At 44.0% G+C, this 21061-nt stretch overlaps 3 protein-coding genes across 3 annotated transcripts in view; 1 reads left to right on the forward strand and 2 right to left on the reverse strand.

The window, feature by feature from the left end:
* Positions 1-1089, reverse strand: part of igfbp7 (insulin-like growth factor binding protein 7) — a 7810-nt gene extending 6721 nt beyond the window's left edge. The window contains exon 1 of the mRNA XM_059346167.1: positions 597-1089. Within this exon, the coding sequence (XP_059202150.1) occupies positions 597-1020 (424 nt within the window). The 5' untranslated portion in view covers positions 1021-1089. The remainder of the gene's footprint in view (positions 1-596) is intronic.
* Positions 1090-3570: 2481 nt separating this feature from the next.
* LOC131981849 (cytochrome c oxidase assembly protein COX18, mitochondrial) lies at positions 3571-11469 on the reverse strand. The gene is made up of 8 exons (XM_059346341.1): positions 11332-11469; positions 7173-7790; positions 6700-6944; positions 6325-6425; positions 5437-5591; positions 5225-5340; positions 5035-5142; positions 3571-3887 (listed from the first exon to the last, which is right to left on the reverse strand). The coding sequence occupies exons 2-8, from the start codon at positions 7780-7782 to the stop codon at positions 3726-3728; spliced, it is 1497 nt and encodes a 498-aa protein (XP_059202324.1). The 5' UTR covers positions 7783-7790; positions 11332-11469; the 3' UTR covers positions 3571-3725.
* A 791-nt stretch (positions 11470-12260) lies between these two features.
* Positions 12261-17497, forward strand: selenot2 (selenoprotein T, 2). Its single transcript, XM_059346320.1, has 5 exons — positions 12261-12493; positions 12761-12871; positions 15324-15538; positions 15951-16070; positions 17206-17497. Exons 1-4 carry the CDS (start codon positions 12276-12278, stop codon positions 16064-16066), a joined length of 660 nt encoding a protein of 219 aa, XP_059202303.1. The 5' UTR covers positions 12261-12275; the 3' UTR covers positions 16067-16070; positions 17206-17497.
* Positions 17498-21061: the final 3564 nt, after the last annotated feature.

The following is a 21061-nucleotide window of genomic DNA, read 5'->3' on the forward strand; positions in this document are numbered from 1 at the left end:
TAAAATACTCTGGCACCGTGTTTGTGACAAAAGTATACTGTAATATTTTTACAAGCATCATTTTTGCATTTATTTTTTATAAAAATCCTTTTTCTCACTGTTAAATGTACTAAACACCATATCTCTAACAGAAATATACTGTAATATTTAATGGTAAAATCTTTAATTTATGCAGCATTTATAAAGTATTTTCTTGTTATATTATATGGCAGAACAGCGTTTCTTTTGATGGAAAAACTTTTTATTTATACGGTAAAATATGGAATAAAATGTCAATCTTAAACGTGAAATCAACAGTGTTAATATAATTTTACTGTAATATTAGAAAAAGTTGCACCGTATTTATTACGGTAAAGTTCTGGCGACCACAGCTGGTTTTTACCATAAAAACAACAGGTTTTAATTAGTGTTGGTTCTATTATTATATTATATATTATTATTATTATTATTATTGTTCAGCGTTCAGGTCTGTTGAAACATTTAAAGACTGCTGAACTATAATTTTCTGCAGATTAAATCAACATCCTGAATATTTTTCTGGCGTATTAAACCGAGTCCGGATCAACAGAATCTCACCTGTGTGACGTCAGTCTCACCTGTGGCGCAGCGGCCCTTGTTCTGGACGCTGATTGGTCCTTGTCCCTGGTTCTGGGCAGCCAGGCTGGCGCTCTTCAGGGCGCAGCCGCTCCGGTACGTGGTCCCGTCGGAGCCGCAGACCTCGTGGTCGCTCTTGCAGACGCAGACCCCCAGCTTGTTCTTCTTGTCCGCGTCGCTCCTGACGCACTCCAGTCCGGCTCCGCAGCGGCGCGCTGCCGCGCGGCGGCCGCCGCACAGCTCTCCCTCCGCGGCGGCGCACACCGCGCAGCAGCCGCAGGAGTCCAGCAGGGAGCCGGCCGGGCAGCCCTCCGCCGGGAGGGACGCGCACTGAGCCGGGTCACACGGTCCGCAACCCGGAGCGGACAGGACCGGGACCGAGAGCAGCGCCAGAACCGGAACCAGAGACAGGATCAAAGACTTCATGATGGAGATCTGATCTAAACTCTGCTGCTGAACCGGGTCTGAAGGTCTGAACCTGGTCTGAAGGTCTGAAGGTCTGAAGTGACTGTTTAAAGCTGCTGACTCCGCCTCACAGAAAGACCTGATCCCAGAGCCTGTATGGAGGACCAACCCTGCCTGAACTCACAATATTATTATAGTAATACAAATATTATTATAATCATAGTAGTTTATTTTAACAACAATAGTTATTATTAATAATAATAATAATGTTTGTTGAGTTCTGTGGAGATTTTATTAACCAGTTAAATATTAATGAATCCCTTAAAACACAAATATTAATAATAAAGTCATGACGAACTTCCATAAAGTTAAATAACGATCAAAAACTGAACCAGTAAAAGACCAGTACAGACCAGTACAGACCCGAAACACCCTAATTTGAATACAAGTTGTCCGGAGCCGGCTTTTGTCGGGACTTTTTCCTTCCCTGTAGTCGAGCAGGGTCTGTTTTCTCCCTGTAAACAGCCTGGTTGCTGATTGGATAGAACACTAAACAGGAAGTGACGTAGTACTGGACGCCACAACAACACGCAACATCTGTAAAAGCTGGTGAAGCAGCGCTGGCAACTTAGCGAATTTGTTGCTAAATTTAGCGACTTTTCAGACCCTCTTAGAGACTATTTTTAAGAAAGAGACTGGATTCCGTTAGCGACAGTTAGCTACAGTTAGCTCTGTAGCAATACAGTGTGTATGTGCTAACAGGCTAACAGTTAGCTCTGTAGCAGTGCAGTGTGTATGTGCTAACAGGCTAACAGTTAGCTCTGTAGCAGTACAGTGTGTATGTGCTGCTGCTGCAGGAGGTGTTCACTTAACTATCTCTGTTTGTGAGATCACAGAGAGGGCGTGGCCTGAGACTTTAGAGAGGGCGTGGCCTGATACTTTAGAGAGGGCGTGGCCTGAGACATTAGAGAGGGCGTGGCCTGAGACTTTAGAGAGGGCGTGGCCTGAGACTTTAGAGAGGGCGTGGCCTGAGACATTAGAGAGGGCGTGGCCTGAGACATTAGAGAGGGCGTGGCCTGAGACTTTAGAGAGGGCGTGGCCTGAGACATTAGAGAGGGCGTGGCCTGAGACTTTAGAGAGGGCGTGGCCTGAGACTTTAGAGAGGGCGTGGCCTGAGACATTAGAGAGGGCGTGGCCTGAGACTTTCGAGAGGGCGTGGCCTGAGACTTTCGAGAGGGCGTGGCCTGAGACTTTAGAGAGGGCGTGGCCTGAGACATTAGAGAGGGCGTGGCCTGAGATTTTAGAGAGGGCGTGGCCTGAGACTTTAGAGAGGGCGTGGCCTGAGACATTAGAAAGTTTTTTAAAAATGTTGATGAGTGCAAATACCTGGGAGTGACTTTAGACTCTAAACTCACTTTTAAAATAATACAGTGAAGTATAGCATAGCTACACTGTAAAATATTTGTAGAAATTACAGTAAAACTCTGTCAAATTGCATGAGAAATACGCCGTAAAATAAAACATTGCATATCACCATAATAGACACTTTTAATAAATAAACACAGTTTTACTGTAAAAACATAAAAATGTTAATGTAAAATGAATGGAGAAATACAATATTGTCACAAGGACACAATTACCCTAAAAATAAAGGGACTACTCAGTCTAAATTAAAGTTTTTGCTGATATTTACATTTAAATTTACAGTCGAAAACCCACTCACTGTTATTTATACGGTGAAGTTCTGGCAACCACAGCTGCCAGTATTTTACCATAAATTTAACAGATTTTTTGAGACACATTGGTAATTCATTAACTGTTGATGCTGCTAGACTTTGGTAAATGCTGTGATTCTGTCTCACTTAACTGGATGTTAAACTGGTCCCAGGCTAACAAGACTGCCCTGAAATCCATTAGATCACTTTACAGACGAGCTCTGAAAATACCAGAGAGAAGATCAATCCAGTACCACCACTGGGCCAAGCTGGGCCACTATAACATGCTTAGAAATAAAATACCAGTACAGATCAGTACAGATCAGTAAGACCAGTACAGACCCAGTGAGAACAGCACAGACCCAGTATAGACCAGTACAGACCCAGTAAGACCAGGACAGACCCAGTAAGACCAGGACAGACCCAGTAAGACCAGGACAGACCCAGTAAGACCAGGACAGACCAGTGATAGTGGACCGTGGTGTTTCAGGCGTTGGCGGCTCACTGAGAATAAATAAACAGGAAATGTTTCGGAGTCGGAGGTCATTTTAACTTCCTGTTATTGTTTCCAACATCAGCTGAGAATTCTGTTTTTATTATTGAACTATTTTTATTTTGTCAACTTTCAGCAGCTGTTTTCTCCCAGAACCACAAAGTATACATTATATATCAAATATATAGATTAAAATATATAAAATGTATACAGTTATAATATATATTTATATATAATGTATACAATTAAAGTTTATATTTTATATATATAATGTATACAGTTTCAAACGGTTTTAGGGCATTTATCAGATTTTATAACTTTATAAAATATAATTTTAGTCACAAATGATAAAAAGACACAAACTGAATCACAAGTTCTGATTTATTAATAAACATCAGCTGATCAACAAACATCAATAATCTGATCACAGGAGCATCACTCTGTGTATTACTGCAGTACTCTGTGTATCACTGCAGTATTACTGCAGTACTCTGTGTACCACTGCAGTACTCTGTGTACTACTTGCAGTACTTGCTGATGAAGGCAGACAGCAGGTCTCTGTACGGAGTTTCTGATCGAGGAGTTTTCAGTTTGAGGATTTTGTGGATGGAAGGAGAACGAAGCAGCAGATTGTGACTGAAACCAACAAGACTGGAGACGAACCAGTACAGAGACATGGCCTGGAGACACACACACACACACACACACAGACACACACACACACACACACACACACACAGACACACACACACACACACACACACACACACACAGGTTAGAGGTGTGTGAGTTTAACCTGACAGGAATGTTTGAACTTGACTCAACAAGACAGAAAAGAATTCTTCTTCTTCTTCTTCTCGACAGATCTGAACAGGTAGGAACCCTCCGGTCTGCACCTGAACCCAACAACCAATCAGCTGCTCTCATTGCTCTCATATTAATTGTGTGTTGTATATGTTGTGTTTGGCGTGTTGGTGGCGTTGTGTTTTGCGTGTTGGTGGCGTTGTGTTTGGCGTGTTGGTGGCGTTGTGTTTCAACGTGTTGGTGTCATTGTGTTTGCCGTGTTGGTGGCGTTGTGTTTGGCGTGTTGGTGGCGTTGTGTTTGCCGTGTTGGTGGCGTTGTGTTTCAGCGTGTTGGTGGCATTGTGTTTGGCGTGTTGGTGGCGTTGTGTTTCAACGTGTTGGTGTCATTGTGTTTGCCGTGTTGGTGGCGTTGTGTTTGGCGTGTTGGTGGCGTTGTGGGTGGCGTTGTGTTTGCCGTGTTGGTTGCGTTGTGTTTGCCATGTTGGTTGCGTTGTGTTTGCCGTTTTGGTGGTGTTGTGTTTCAGCGTGTTGGTGGCGTTGTTTTTCAGCGTGTTGGTGGCGTTGTGTTTGGCGTGTTGGTGGCGTTGTGTTTCAGCGTGTTGGTGGCGTTGTGTTTCAGCGTGTTGGTGGCGTTGTGTTTCAGCGTGTTGGTGGCGTTGTGTTTCAGCGTGTTGGTGGCGTTGTGTTTCAGCGTGTTGGTGGCGTTGTGTTTCAGCGTGTTGGTGGCGTTGTGTTTGGCGTGTTGGTGGCGTTGTGTTTGGCGTGTTGGTGGCGTTGTGTTGAGTTTTTTCTGGTGGAAACATGGAGTTTATCCAGGACTGAAACAGGAACTTCTTGGTGAGTTTAGAGTTAAATGTTTTTAGAGACATTAGAACATTAAAGTCTGAACGAGGTGTAACAGCTGAAATACTCTTCATTGTTGGTAAACAGAGACGCCTTGTTCGGGTTGATGGCTAATCTCGTTGTACTAGTACTTGTTACTCTGATTCTGATTAATTTATGTCAGAAACGGCTTCAACTCACGGAGGGAACCGTGGCGGCGATGGGAACCATCAGCACCGAGAACGCCCGGATGGCGTTCGTCGTGATCCTCTGGACGCGAGACGGGTTGACCCTCTGGAGAGAAAACACCTGAAGAAGAAGAAGAAGACCGGAGGATCAGCTGTGATGACATCACCAGGTCAGGTGACCTCACACCTGTCGACTCACTGACCTCCACGATCAGCAGGTTGGTGAGTCCCAGACACACCGGCAGAATCCAGGTGGAGTCCGGTACGGTCAGGTCCGGGAACCACAGGCAGCCCCCCGAAACCAGATCAGACTGCAGCTCTGCAGGAAAACACCACACTGCTCATTCAAGTCCAGATCCAGACCCGGTTTACTGTGAGTGAGTGCAGTCCTGGTTCAGAATCAATGCTAGCTCACCGGACTGATCCAGACTCAGGTTCCGGAGCGCCAGAGAGAGACTGATCCACAGAGGCAGCTGGACCCAGACCAGCAGGCTGGCTTTGAAGGGGTGACAGTTGTCTCTGATGTAGAGCTGAGAAACAATACGACGCAGATTCTTCTTGAACTGGAACCTGAACAGAAACAGACAGACCATGTTAACTTTCACTCTGTTAACTCTGACCCTGTTAACTCTGACTCTGTTAACTCTGACTCTGTTAACTCTGACCGTGTTAGCTATGACCCTGTTAACTCTGACCCTGTTAACTATGACTTTGTTAACTCTGACCCTGTTAACTCTGACTCTGTTAACTCTGACCGTGTTAACTCTGACCGTGTGAGCTATGACCCTATTAACTATGACTTTGTTAACTCTGACCCTGTTAGCTCTGACTCTGTTAACTCTGACCGTGTTAGCTATGACCCTGTTAGCTATGACCCTGTTAACTATGACTTTGTTAACTCTGACCCTGTTAACTCTGACTCTGTTAATTATGACCCTGTTAACTCTGACTCTGTTAACTCTGACCCTGTTAACTCTGACCCTGTTAACTCTGACCCTGTTAATTATGACCCTGTTAACTCTGACCCTGTTAACTCTGACCCTGTTAATTATGACCCTGTTAACTCTGACTCTGTTAACTCTGACTCTGTTAACTCTGACCCTGTTAACTCTGACTCTGTTAATTATGACCCTGTTAACTCTGACTCTGTTAACTCTGACTCTGTTAACTCTGACCCTGTTAGCTGCGTTAGTGAAGGGAAGGTTGATGTTAATCCAAACAAGCTGTTTCAGTTAAACTGAAGGTTTCATTAGCTCCGTTGACTGAACACCCCCTGGTTGTTGTTTGTTTGTTTGTGTTTTACCGGCTCTGTTTCTCTGTCCAGCCTCTCTCTCTCGCTCGGACTGAAACCTCGTATCGCAGTCTCTTCGCCAGCTCAGAGATCTCTGCCTGCAGCGCCTCCACCTGCATACACCTGTAGGTTACTATGGTTGGAGATGATGGAGAAGAGTCGGCACATGCCAACAAACCATTTTTATCATAAAACTTCAGAATATAAACCGCGAAAACAGAACACAACCGTGGACTCTGAACCTGAACCTGGACAGACGGGTGACAGTGTTTCAAGAAACAGAAATGTCAAACAGCTTTCAGCTCATTTTTTTCATGAAAGGAATCATTACATCAAGTAGATATTGTTGCAGCTCTCGTTCCCCTCCTCGTGTCTGCCGTCACTAACCTTGGCGATGATGACCATCTGGTAGGTGGCGAGAGGCAGAGTGACGAGCGTCCTGACCGACAGCGTAGCCACACCGATGCTCAGCCACCACGGCAGCCCACTCACCTGCTGCACGCTCACCAGAAAGTGCTCACACAGGTGAACCGGAGCTGAGTCCGAGAGGCCGTCGTACCAGCCGGCTGCACCTGCACCACCATCACGGCCACCGCCTGAGATCCTCCGGACTCCCGACAGCGCCCCAAAACCTGACAGCGTCCCGACTCCCGACAGCGCCCCAAAACCTGACAACGTCCCGACTCCCGACATCGCCCCAAAACCTGACAACGTCCCGACTCCTGACAGCTTCCGGACTCCTGACAGCGTCCGGACTCCTGACAGCGCCCCGACTCCTGACAGCGCCCCGACTCCTGACAGCTCCCCGACTCCTGACAGCGTCCGAACTCCTGACAGCGCCCCGACTCCTGACAGTGTACCGACTCCTGACAGCGTCCGGACTCCTGACATCGTCCCGACTCCTGACAGCGTCCGGACTCCTGACAGTGTACCGACTCCTGACAGCGTCCGAACTCCTGACAGCTCCCCGACTCCTGACAGCTCCCCGACTCCTGACAGCTCCCCGACTCCTGACAGCGTCCGGACTCCTGACAGTGTACCGACTCCTGACAGCGTCCCGACTCCTGACAGTGTACCGACTCCTGACAGCGTCCAGACTCCTGACAGCGCCCCGACTCCTGACATCGTCCCGACTCCTGACAGCGTCCCGACTCCTGACAGTGTACCGACTCCTGACAGCGTCCCGACTCCTGACAGCGTCCGGACTCCTGACAGCGCCCCGACTCCTGACAGCGTTCCGCTACAGGAGAGCGCCCCGACTCCTGACAGCGTCCGGACTCCTGACAGCATTCCGACTCCTGACAGCGGTCCGACTCCTGACAGGGTCCTGATGGGTAACATTTGCCAGCAGACTGTGGGGACTCCGGCAGGTGAAGAACAGGTCTGAGGTGACTTGGATGCAGCAGAACAGACTCTTCGTGCAGGAAGCTGCAGGACGGCTGATCTCAGTGACCCGCCCACACTCAACATGGTGACCCCTGAAACACAAACAGTTCATGATCCTAAAAAACTGAAGAAAACAATAATGTTGATAACCCACGAGTCTTTACTGACATGCTCACTTTATGTTAATAACCCACGAGTCTCTTTACTGACATTCCCACTACATGTTAATAACCCACGAGTCTCTTTACTGACATGCCCACTTTATGTTAATAACCCATGAGTCTTTACTGACATACCCACTTTATGTTAATAACCCACGATTCTCTTTACTGACATGCCCACTTCATGTTAATAACCCACGAGTATTTACTGACATACCCACTTTATGTTAATAACCCACGAGTCTCTTTACTGACATGCCCACTTTATGTTAATAACCCACGAGTCTTTACTGACACGCCCACTTTATGTTAATAACCCACAAGTCTCTTTACTGACATGCCCACTTCATGTTAACAACCCACAAGTCTTTACTGACATGCCCACTTTATGTTGATAACCCGCGAGTCTTTACTGACATGCCCACTTTATGTTGATAACCCACAAATCTTTACTGACATGCCCACTTTATGTTGATAACCAACAAGTCTTTACTGACATGCGCACTTTATGTTGATAACCCACGAGTCTTTACTGACATGCCCACTTTATGTTGGTAACCCACAAGTCTTTACTGACATGTCCACTTTATGTTGATAACCCACGAGTCTTTACTGACATGTCCACTTTATGTTGATAACCCACAAGTCTTTACTGACATGTCCACTTTATGTTGATAACCCACAAGTCTTTACTGACATGCCCACTTCATATTGGTAACCCACAAGTCTTTACTGACATGTCCACTTTATGTTGATAACCCACGAGTCAATACTGACATGTCCACTTTATGTTAATAACCCACGAGTCTTTACTGACATGTCCACTTTATGTTGATAACCCACAAGTCTTTACTGACATGTCCACTTTATGTTGATAACCCACAAGTCTTTACTGACATGCCCACTTCATATTGGTAACCCACAAGTCTTTACTGACATGTCCACTTTATGTTAACAACCCACGACTCTTTTCTGACATGCCCACTTTATGTTAATAACCCACGAGTCTTTACTGACATGCCCACTTAATGTTGATAACCCGCGAGTCTTTACTGACATGCCCACTTTATGTTGATAACCCACGAATCTTTACTGACATGCTCACTTTATGTTGATAACCAACAAGTCTTTACTGACATGCCCACTTTATGTTGATAACCCACGAGTCTTTACTGACATGCCCACTTTATGTTGGTAACCCACAGGTCTTTACTGACATGCTCACTTTATGTTGATAACCAACAAGTCTTTACTGACATGCTCACTTTATGTTGATAACCCACGAGTCTTTACTGACTGAGCTCGGTGTATAAAATGAGCTGCTGTCACCTCTAGGATTATCACAGCCTCATGAAAGTTTACAACCAGAGACTAGAGACCTAGAACATTCAGACTAGAGACCTGGAGCCTTCAGACTAGAGACCTGGAGCCTTCAGACTAGAGACCTGGAGCATCCAGACTAGAGACCTGGAGCATCCAGACTAGAGACCTAGAACATTCAGACTAGAGACCTGGAGCCTTCAGACTAGAGACCTGGAGCCTTCAGACTAGAGACCTGGAGCATTCAGACTAGAGACCTGGAGCATCCAGACTAGAGACCTGGAGCCTTCAGACTAGAGACCTGGAGCATTCAGACTAGAGACCTGGAGCATCCAGACTAGAGACCTGGAGCCTTCAGACTAGAGACCTGGAGCATTCAGACTAGAGACCTGGAGCATCCAGACTAGAGACCTGGAGCCTTCAGACTAGAGACCTGGAGCATTCAGACTAGAGACCTGGAGCCTTCAGACTAGAGACCTGGAGCATCCAGACTAGAGACCTGGAGCATTCAGACTAGAGAACTGGAGCATCCAGACTAGAGACCTGGAGCCTTCAGACTAGAGACCTGGAGCATCCAGACTAGAGACCTGGAGCATTCAGTCTAGAGACCTGGAGCCTTCAGACTAGAGACCTGGAGCATCCAGACTAGAGACCTGGAGCCTTCAGACTAGAGACCTGGAGCATCCAGACTAGAGACCTGGAGCATTCAGTCTAGAGACCTGGAGCCTTCAGACTAGAGACCTGGAGCATTCAGACTAGAGACCTAGAACATTCAGACTAGAGACCTGGAGCATTCAGACTAGAGACCTAGAACATTCAGACTAGAGACCTGGAGCATTCAGAGACTAGAGACCTGGAGCATTCAGACTAGAGACCTAACACATTCAGACTAGAGACCTGGAGCGTTCAGAGACTAGAGACCTGGAGCATCCAGACTAGAGACCTGGAGCATTCAGACTAGAGACCTGGAGCATTCAGACTAGAGACCAAGAACATTCAGACTAGAGACCTGGAGCATTCAGACTAGAGACCTAGAACATTCAGACTAGAGACCTGGAACATCCAGACTAGAGACCTGGAGCATCCAGACTAGAGACCTGGAGCATCCAGACTAGAGACCTAGAACATTCAGACTAGAGACCTGGAGCATCCAGACTAGAGACCTGGAGCATCCAGACTAGAGACCTGGAGCATTCAGACTAGAGACCTGGAGCATCCAGACTAGAGACCTGGAGCATTCAGACTAGAGACCTGGAGCATCCAGACTAGAGACCTGGAGCATCCAGACTAGAGACCTAGAACATCCAGACTAGAGACCTGGAACATCCAGACTAGAGACCTGGAGCATCCAGACTAGAGACCTGGAGCATCCAGACTAGAGACCTGGAGCATTCAGACTAGAGACCTAGAACATTCAGACTAGAGACCTGGAACATCCAGACTAGAGACCTGGAGCATCCAGACTAGAGACCTAGAACATTCAGACTAGAGACCTGGAGCATCCAGACTAGAGACCTGGAGCATCCAGACTAGAGACCTGGAGCATCCAGACTAGAGAACTGGAGCATCCAGACTAGAGACCTGGAGCATTCAGACTAGAGACCTGGAGCATCCAGACTAGAGACCTGGAGCATCCAGACTAGAGACCTGGAACATTCAGACTAGAGACCTGGAGCATCCAGACTAGAGACCTGGAGCATCCAGACTAGAGACCTGGAGCATCCAGACTAGAGACCTGGAACATTCAGACTAGAGACCTGGAGCATCCAGACTAGAGACCTGGAGCATCCAGACTAGAGACCTGGAGCATCCAGACTAGAGACCTGGAACATCCAGACTAGAGACCTAGAACATCCAGACTAGAGACCTGGAACATCCAGACTAGAGACCTGGAGCATTCAGACTAGAGACCTGGAGCATCCAGACTAGAGACCTGGAGCATCCAGACTAGAGACCTAGAACATTCAGACTAGAGACCTGGAGCATCCAGACTAGAGACCTGGAGCATCCAGACTAGAGACCTGGAGCATCCAGACTAGAGACCTAGAACATTCAGACTAGACACACTAGAGTCACTAGAAGCAGCAACACAACACACAGTAACATTGAGGACTAACCAGATAAAAAACATTATTTAGCTTCAATAACTCACCTGTGTGACGTCAGCAGACAGGTGTCTCTGCTGTGTCTTAGAATAAATCATTAAAAACCGGATTAATTTCTTGTTTTTGTTGTTTTTCTTTCACCTTCCTCCCTCTATCCGCCGGCAGCGCTGTGTCCCACAAATATGACGTCACAGTATTTACCAACGCGTGTCGGGTAAATGTGACGTTACAGAGAAAAAAGAAAATAAATAAAAACAAAATATATTTATTTCTTTGTTTATTATAAACAATAAACAAATATCGTTCATGTTTTGTTTTTTTTTAAAAAGCAAATAATGAACGCGAAGGTTTACCGGAAACGTTCACCACAATCAACCCACCGGACTTTCACAATAAAATAACGTTTTAAAATTAAATTTAAAAAAAATAAAACAAACACAAACACATTCTGACCTCTGACATGATCATTCATCAAAAATACTTTAAGTTGTACTGAAGTAAAAGTTTTTTTATCAAATGTCGAAACTGAACTGAAAACAGCAGCAACATTTTTTAAATTAATTATATACATGTTTACATATTATATATAATGTTATTATGTATATATGCACACCCTGAACAGGCTAAATATATGACACACGCTGTGTTGTTGTTATTTTTATTGTTATTGTTATTATTGTTGTTGTCATTATTATATTATCTACCTATCTATCTATCTATCTATCTATCTATCTATCTATCTATCTATCTATCTAAATATGATTATTACTGATGTTTTAACGTGTAAAAAAACTGATAATATTATAGTTTACAATACGTAATACTAAATAAAAACATGAACATGAAGTTCAGTATTTAATTACAGTTATTGAGTAAATATAATAAAAATAAACATCGCTACCCATGCTGTTTTATTGTGAAGGTGTGTCCGGATGTGGTGTAGTGGATGATATCGCTCCCGGACTGATCTGTCCCCCCTCACACAGCAGACATGGCGGAGTACAGCCAGGCGGGCCTCCTGGCGGCTCTGCTCCTCTTCACGGCCCTCACGCTCCGGGACGTCTACCTGGGCAGGTCCACCCCCCAGCAGCACGGCCCGCAGCCGGCCGGCGGCCCCGGCCTCTCCCCGGACAGCCTGCCCGACACGGAGCCCGGGAACCCGGCCAAGCCGTCCCTGTACACCGGGCCGCTGCTCAAGTTCCAGTACTGGTGAGTTAGCTTAGCATCAGGCTAACAGTTAGCATCTCAGGTTAATCAGGTTCCTTAACATTTAAAACATGTTTTAAACTTCATTAATGAGTCAGTCAAACATTTAAATCATCAGTTCATATTAATAGATAAACTTTAGATCTTTATGATAAACAGAATAAACCTTCAAATCAGAGAATAAATCTCATCTTTATTATTATTAAAAGTCCAACTTCACCTGTCCTGACCCCTGACCTCACCTGTCCTGACCCCTGACCTGTGTTCCAGTATCTCCTGAGGGTACAGTAAGGTGTTCCAGGAGTACTCCAGAGCCATCAGCCAGCTGTACCCGGACATCCGCATCCAGGGGGAGAACTACCCCCCCTCCCCCTTCAACAGGTGAGTTGTGACATCACAACCCCCCACTCCCCCCTCAACAGGTGAGCTGTGACCACAGACTCTATAATAACAGATGTAGTGACGTCTCGTTGGTTTGAAGCATCAGTTCAACGTTGCACTTGTCGCCATCTTGGTTTCAGAAACCAGGAGCAGACCATATCTGGACTGTGGAGGAGCGAGAGGGATATTTAGGGTCCTTTGGGTGGTTCTACGGTCCTTTAGGTGGTTCTATGGTCCTTTGGGTGGTTCTACAGTCCTTTAGGTGGTTCTAGTGGTCCTTTAGGTAGTTCTAGTGGTCCTTTAGGTGGTTCTATGGTCCTTTAGGTGGTTCTTGTGGGCCTTTAGGTGGTTCTACTGGTCCTTTAGGTGGTTCTTGTGGTCCTTTAGGTGGTTCTTGTGGTCCTTTAGGTGGTTCTACTGGTCCTTTAGGTGGTTCTTGTGGTCCTTTAGGTGGTTCTACTGGTCCTTTAGGTGGTTCTATGGTCCTTTAGGTGGTTCTTATGGTCCTTTAGGTAGTTCTAGTGGTCCTTTAGGTGGTTCTATGGTCCTTTAGGTGGTTCTTGTGGGCCTTTAGGTGGTTCTATGGTCCTTTAGGTGGTTCTACAGTCCTTTAGGTGGTTCTAGTGGTCCTTTAGGTAGTTCTAGTGGTCCTTTAGGTGGTTCTATGGTCCTTTAGGTGGTTCTTGTGGGCCTTTAGGTGGTTCTACTGGTCCTTTAGGTGGTTCTTGTGGTCCTTTAGGTGGTTCTTGTGGTCCTTTAGGTGGTTCTACTGGTCCTTTAGGTGGTTCTATGGTCCTTTAGGTGGTTCTTATGGTCCTTTAGGTGGTTCTTGTGGTCCTTTAGGTGGTTCTAGTGGTCCTTTAGGTGGTTCTATGGTCCTTTAGGTGGTTCTTGTGGTCCTTTAGGTAGTTCTAGTGGCCCTTTAGGTGGTTCTATGGTCCTTTAGGTGGTTCTTGTGGTCCTTTAGGTGGTTCTACTGGTCCTTTAGGTGGTTCTTGTGGTCCTTTAGGTGGTTCTTGTGGTCCTTTAGGTGGTTCTACTGGTCCTTTAGGTGGTTCTATGGTCCTTTAGGTGGTTCTTATGGTCCTTTAGGTGGTTCTTGTGGTCCTTTAGGTGGTTCTAGTGGTCCTTTAGGTGGTTCTATGGTCCTTTAGGTGGTTCTTGTGGTCCTTTAGGTGGTTCTACTGGTCCTTTAGGTGGTTCTTGTGGTCCTTTAGGTGGTTCTTGTGGTCCTTTAGGTGGTTCTACTGGTCCTTTAGGTGGTTCTATGGTCCTTTAGGTGGTTCTTATGGTCCTTTAGGTGGTTCTTGTGGTCCTTTAGGTGGTTCTAGTGGTCCTTTAGGTGGTTCTATGGTCCTTTAGGTGGTTCTTGTGGTCCTTTAGGTAGTTCTAGTGGCCCTTTAGGTGGTTCTATGGTCCTTTAGGTGGTTCTTATGGTCCTTTAGGTGGTTCTACTGGTCCTTTAGGTGGTTCTTGTGGTCCTTAAGGTGGTTCTTGTGGTCCTTTAGGTGGTTCTAGTGGTCCTTTAGGTGGTTCTATGGTCCTTTAGGTGGTTCTTGTGGTCCTTTAGGTGGTTCTTGTGGTCCTTTTAGGTAGTTCTACGGTCCTTTAGGTGGTTCTACGGTCCTTAAGGTGATTCTACAGGTCCTTTTAGGTGGTTCGTGTGGTCCTTTAGGTGGTTCTACGGTCCTTAAGGCGGTTCTACGGGTCCTTTAGGTGGTTCTACCGGTCCTTTAGGTGCTTCTACTGGTCCTTTAGGTGGTTCTAAGGGTCCTTTAGGTGGTTCTAGTGGTCCTTTAGGTGCTTCTATGGTCCTTTAGGTGCTTCTACGGGTCCTTTAGGTGCTTCTACGGGTCCTTTAGGTGGTTCTACCGGTCCTTTAGGTGCTTCTACTGGTCCTTTAGGTGGTTCTACGGGTCCTTTAGGTGGTTCTTGTGGTCCTTTAGGTGCTTCTATGGTCCTGTAGGTGGTTCTTGTGGTCCTTTAGGTGCTTCTAAGGGTCCTTTAGGTGGTTCTAGTGGTCCTTTAGGTGGTTCTACAGGTCCTTTAGGTGCTTCTTTTAGTCCTTTAGGTGCATCTACAGTCCTTTAGGTGGTTCTACTGTTCCTTTAGGTGGTTCTTGTATTGAAAATACAGTGAAAGGGTCAAAGTTATGAGACCAAACCAAACGTCCTTTTTTATATCTATATAACTTTATTGACACGTTGCCGTGGATAAGCCTTGTTCGTGACCTGTCAATCAAAGGTAGCCCCGCCCCAAATCATATGATTCTTTATCATCTATTTTCTTCTATATGGGGCCATTATTTACACTATTAATTATTGGATTATTATTACACTATTGGAATGAATGGACTAAAAAGCTTTTGCAACCAGCGCCCCCTGCTGGAGGAACTTCCTGCCTCACTGCTCAGACCCGCCTGGCTGTGACATCACTTCCTGTGTCTCCCCAGGTGTGTGGGTCACCTGATCTCCTACCTGAAGCTGGTGGCGATCCTGCTGGTGGTCAGCGGGCAGAACCCATTCGCTCTGGTCGCCATGGAGACGCCGCGGTTCTGGACCTGGAGCCAGGACAACAAGATCTTCTCGTGTCTGATGGCGTTCTTCCTCTGCAACATGATGGAGACGCACTTCCTGTCCACCGGCGCCTTCGAGGTCACCCTGAATGGTGAGTTCTGATTGGTCCACACATGACATCACTCTGACGGTGAGTTCTGATTGGTCCAAACATGACATCACTCTGATGGTGAGTTGTGATTGGTCCAAACATGACATCACTCTGATGGTGAGTTCTGATTGGTCCAAACATGACATCACTCTGATGGTGAGTTGTGATTGGTCCAAACATGACATCACTCTTATGGTGAGTTGTGATTGGTCCAAACATGACATCACTCTGATGGTGAGTTGTGATTGGTCCAAACATGACATCACTCTGATGGTGAGTTGTTATTGGTCCAAACATGACATCACTCTGACGGTGAGTTCTGATTGGTCCAAACATGACATCACTCTGATGGTGAGTTGTGATTGGTCCAAACATGACATCACTCTGACGGAGGGCTCTGATTGGTCCACAGACGTCCCCGTGTGGTCGAAGCTTCAGTCCGGTTATGTACCGAACATCCAGGAGATCTTCCAGATCCTCGACACTCACCTGAAGATGAACCAGGTGGATCCAACCAGCTTCACCTAGACAGGTACACACACACACACACACACACACACACACACAGTTTAACACCAATATCTCTCTCACCTGTCTGTCTGCCTGTCTCACCTGTCTGTCTCACCTGTCTGTCTGTCTGCCTGTCTCACCTGTCTGTCTCACCTGTCTGTCTGTCTCTCTATCTCTCTCACCTGTCTGTCTGTCTGTCTCACCTGTCTGTCTGTCTGTCTGTCTGTCTGTCTGTCTGTCTCTCTCTCTATCTCTCTCACCTGTCTGTCTGTCTGTCTGTCTGTCTGTCTCACCTGTCTGTCTGTCTGTCTGTCTCTCTATCTCTCTCACCTGTCCGTCTCTCTGTCTCACCTGTCTGTCTGTCTGTCTGTCTGTCTGTCTGTCTCTCTCACCTGTCTGTCTGTCTCACCTGTCTGTCTCTCTCTCACCTGTCTGTATGTCTGTCTGTCTGTCTCACCTGTCTGTCTGTCTGTCTCTCTCACCTGTCTGTCTGTCTCACCTGTCTGTCTGTCTGTCTCTCTATCTCTCTTACCTGTCTGTCTGTCTGTCTGTCTGTCTCTCTATCTCTCTTACCTGTCTGTCTCTCTGTCTCACCTGTCTGTCCCACCTGTCTGTCCGTCTGTCTCACCTGCCTCTCTGTCTGTCTGTCTCTCTCACCTGTCTGTGTGTCTGTCTGTCTCTCTATCTCTCTCACCTGTCTGTCTGTCTCTCTCACCTGTCTGTCTCACCTGCCTCTCTGTCTGTCTGTCTCTCTCACCTGTCTGTCTCACCTGTCTGTCTGTCTGTCTCACCTGTCTCTCTGTCTGTCTATCTCTCTCACCTGTCTGTCTCTCTGTCTGTCTGTCTGTCTGTCTCTCTGACCTGTCTGCCTGTCTGTCTGTCTCTCTCACCTGTCTGCCTGTCTGTCTGTCTCTCTCACCTGTCTGTCTCACCTGTCTGTCTGTCTGTCTGTCTGTCTCACCTGTCTCTCTGTCTGTCTATTTCTCTCACCTGTCTGTCTCACCTGTCTGTCTCTCTGTCTGTCTGTCTGTCTCTCTCACCTGTCTGTCTGTCTGTCTCACCTGTCTGTCTCTCTGTCTCACCTGTCTCTCTGTCTGCCTGTCTCTCTGACCTGTCTGTCTCACCTGTCTCTCTGTCTGTCTGTCTGTCTCTCTCAGCCGTGGTGCGTTCAGGTGTCCCTGTGTGAGGTCGTTCAGCGTGGCGTTCATGAAGGCTGGGTCTTAAAGCGCCCTGCGGGCCCAGCCGGACGCCCCCGCCACGCAGCCAGCGCTCCCTCTGCGCCGGGTCACAGCTCAGCACTACACTTCCCATGATGCACCTGTGGGCTGTACCATTTTATTTATTTAGCTGTTAGCGGTACCACTGTTAGCTTCATGCTAATTAGCCTCCGTCTGGACAGGAAGTACCTGACAGGAAACTGTGACGAAACAATAAAGTCTGTTTATAAACCGCCAGCGTCACCGAGTCTTTTTTCATTATTTATTAATTATCTATTAATTATCTATTAATTATTAATTTAGTTCAGAGATGTCATGTTCTTATCTGTAAAGGCTTTTATTGTGGAAACAGGAAGTTATTTAGCTCAGAGACAACATGTTCTTATCTGTAAAGGCTTTTATTGTGGAAACAGGAAGTTATCTTTGAGGGTTTTGTATTTTATCCAGTTAACCAAATAACTTATAGATTTAAATTATAATTTGTTTTGTTTTAATGTCCCAGAAAACGTTTTAATAAATAACATTTAATAAATCTGAGATCAATGATTCGGGTCCTTAAAGTCACATTTTACATGTTTACATTATTTATTTAACAAACTGAAGAAAAAAACAAACAAACAAATCTAATGAAAACAAAGAAACATCTGGTTGTTTCTGTTTCTGTTTTTAAATTATATTTAAAACATTTCACAGTAAAATATTTCACTGACTATTATTTATTAATATCGTGTAATAAAATCTCCATCAGATGTTTATTATCTATAATAATAATAAAACATCTTGTTGTTTTTTAAACTTTATTTAACAATAAAAACAAGTCCAACCAGTTCACATCTTTGTAATGTTACATATAAAGTGAAAGTTGTAGTTATAACTGTTGTGACAGATTATTGGTTGAAAATATCTGCATGGATATTTATGATAGATAAACATTCATTATTAATAACTCGAGACTTAAAATAATAATCCACTTCAATCAAAACGAGCTGAAATGATGGTGATGAATCTTGAAATTTCCCTAATAAAATATAGAGGTTGACAATAATACATAGTTTAGTTCTTTGTTTATAAAATAAGTAATGTTGTTTTTTCCCTCAATGTTGATTTTATGTTTTGTTTCACAAAGTATTTAGTTCTCAAGTTCTTTCCAGAATGTTCTACTGCATGAAAACCATCAAATAAATGAGTTTCATGTCCAGCTTCGGTTTTATAAAAGGGACATTTTAAAACTGCGTCATGATGAAAGTGAAACTAAACTACAAACAGGAAGGGGGCGGGGCGTCCCGCCGTGACGTCACGGTTGTTTACTCTTGTAAATCAGACAACAACATGTTAAAATGTCCCGAGACGAGCTGGTGGAGTCACTAGAGAAGTCTCATCTTCATCACAGCACATTTCATCAGCCATGGAAGAACATTCACGTTATTCACTGGTTCATGTTAAAATATTAAAACAAAGAACCAGCTGAATGAGTCTGATGACTGGTGTTTACCGGTATATATACCGGTATATATACACCAGTATATATACCAGTATATACTGGTGTATATATACCGGTGTATATATACACCGGTATATATACACCGATATATATACACCAGTATATACACCAGTATATATACCTGTAAACACCAGTCATCAGACTCATACACCGGTATATATACTGGTGACTGACATCTGTCTGTAATACCAACAGATTTAAAATGATTTACACATAATGTTGTTATATGTCAGTTTAGATGGTGAATGTTTATGTATCCAACTATCATGTAATTTATCTCTGCTTATTTTATTTGACATATAGAGACATCAGTGTGTTATATGTGTGTGTGTGTGTGTATATATATATATATATATATATATATATATATATATATATAAATTATCTGACTCCAACAGTAAATCCTCTCACCTATTAAAGGAACACGTCATATCACCGAGCAGAGAAGATAGTTCCCTCCTCTCCCCAGCACACTGTGTCCTTCACCTGTTCCCCAACATTCAACAACCCTCCTGCCTTCTTATGACATACAGAGATATTAGTGGAGACACAGATGTTGCAATGTGCACATAAAATACAATTCATACAATATATATTTATGATGATAGAATCTTACTAAGTTTAAGCCGTTGGGATAAATGTATTTAAAGTAATCATAGTTTCTAAACCAATATTAACACACCATCATAATCATTCTATCAAAAGCATCTTACATGATTAATCCAATCCTAATCTAATTGCATAGAGCAAGGGTATAGATTGATAGTGACCTGCGTCACACAGATAGTGACCTCCATATATATATATATATATATATATATATATATATATATATGAGTGTTTCTGCAACTACGGGCATTTTTAAGTTCCAGCAGTGAAATTTTGGATTTATGTTAAAATTTGTCCTATGATGCTTGATAAATATATACACAGTGTTATTGCACATCTTGACACTGAAAAATAAAAAATAAAAAATGTGATTTCATACAATTTATGAAGCATTTTATGGGTCCAAACACTACTTTTGTTCATGTCCCAAAACTGTGGTCTCAATGTTGAGATACATAAAATGAGCCAATTCAATTAAAATATGACATTTTTTCAAATTAAATAGTTTCATATAAACATTACTCTACACCATATTAATTTATTTTTTTTTGCTTACTGATAATTTATGATTTTTTTCATCTAAATGTGCCTGTCCCACACTTCTGAGTCCTTACCGCAACACTGAACAAATGAAATAGTAAAAGTTTTTTTCAAAGCAAAAAAAAGTCCAGTTGCTATGGAAACAGTAGTTAGCATGTTAGCTCATGACCAGCTGGGCCCCCCACACTAGGTGACCCTCAATATCAAGACAAACAAGGTTAAGAGCATCTTTTCCTCTGAAGTATTTATTGTGTGTCCTTACCATTCAGCTTAGTAATCGTGTATTTTGAACTACATTTTAAAAATAAATTGATTTTACTGTTGAATTCATGTATATTTGATGCTAAGAGTCAACGCTAACGTAGCAGACCTTGCTAGCTGCCATTTATCTGCAATATTAGCAAAAATGTCATTACCGCAACATGTCTTTACCGCAACAGCTTTACGTGTTGCGGTAAAGACCTTTTGTCGCGGTAGAGACAAATTCTATTATAGATAACACTTTATAATAACTATTCGTTATAACTAGTTAATAGATCATTAGTAAACTGTTAATTAATGAGTTATTAATGACTTGATAGGTATTTATTAAGGATTTATAACTCATTAACAGTTTATTAATGATCTTTTAACTATTTATAAGGCATAGTTATAAATCCTTAACAAATGTTAACAAATACTTAAGTCATTAATAACTCATTAACTAAAACAGTTTTCTAATGATATATTAACACGTTATAACGGATAGTTATTATAGTGTTAAGTGTATTAAGTGTTACCCAATCATATTGCAAATATTAAATCTATTGTAAACTAAACATAAACATAGAATTTAAAAAAAATATTTTATATATATTTTTGCAATCCTAGATGAGACCAGATTCATCTACAATAAGATCAAGGATTTATTGGCCAATGAAAGATGATGTGATCTGGTACACACAGTGTGGTTGGACTGGTGCCAGAACCAAAACCAGTCAAGGCTCATGATGCTGACTGACTCAGTGTGGAAGGAACTCTGTTCCCGTTTAATTAGTGACATGTAACTGTACCAAAAGCCTAAAAGTTACAATAAGTTTACTCCTCAGGCAGAAATGACAAATAGTTGGACTTGGTACACAAATGTAATGTTGTGGTGAGCTGCTG

This window comes from Centropristis striata, chromosome 12, assembly GCF_030273125.1.
Source record: "Centropristis striata isolate RG_2023a ecotype Rhode Island chromosome 12, C.striata_1.0, whole genome shotgun sequence".
Lineage (NCBI taxonomy): Eukaryota > Metazoa > Chordata > Actinopteri > Perciformes > Serranidae > Centropristis > Centropristis striata.

Coding starts and splice junctions, on each gene's coding strand:
- LOC131981849 (XM_059346341.1), bottom strand. CDS start 7,782: ATGTTGAGTGTGGGCGGGTCACTGAGATCAGCCGTCCTGCAGCTTCCT. Junction 6,945..7,172: donor CCGGACGCTGTCAGGAGTCG/GTACACTGTCAG, acceptor GGACGCTGTCAG/GTTTTGGGGCGCTGTCGGGA. Junction 5,341..5,436: donor CCTGAGTCTGGATCAGTCCG/GTGAGCTAGCAT, acceptor GTTTTCCTGCAG/AGCTGCAGTCTGATCTGGTT.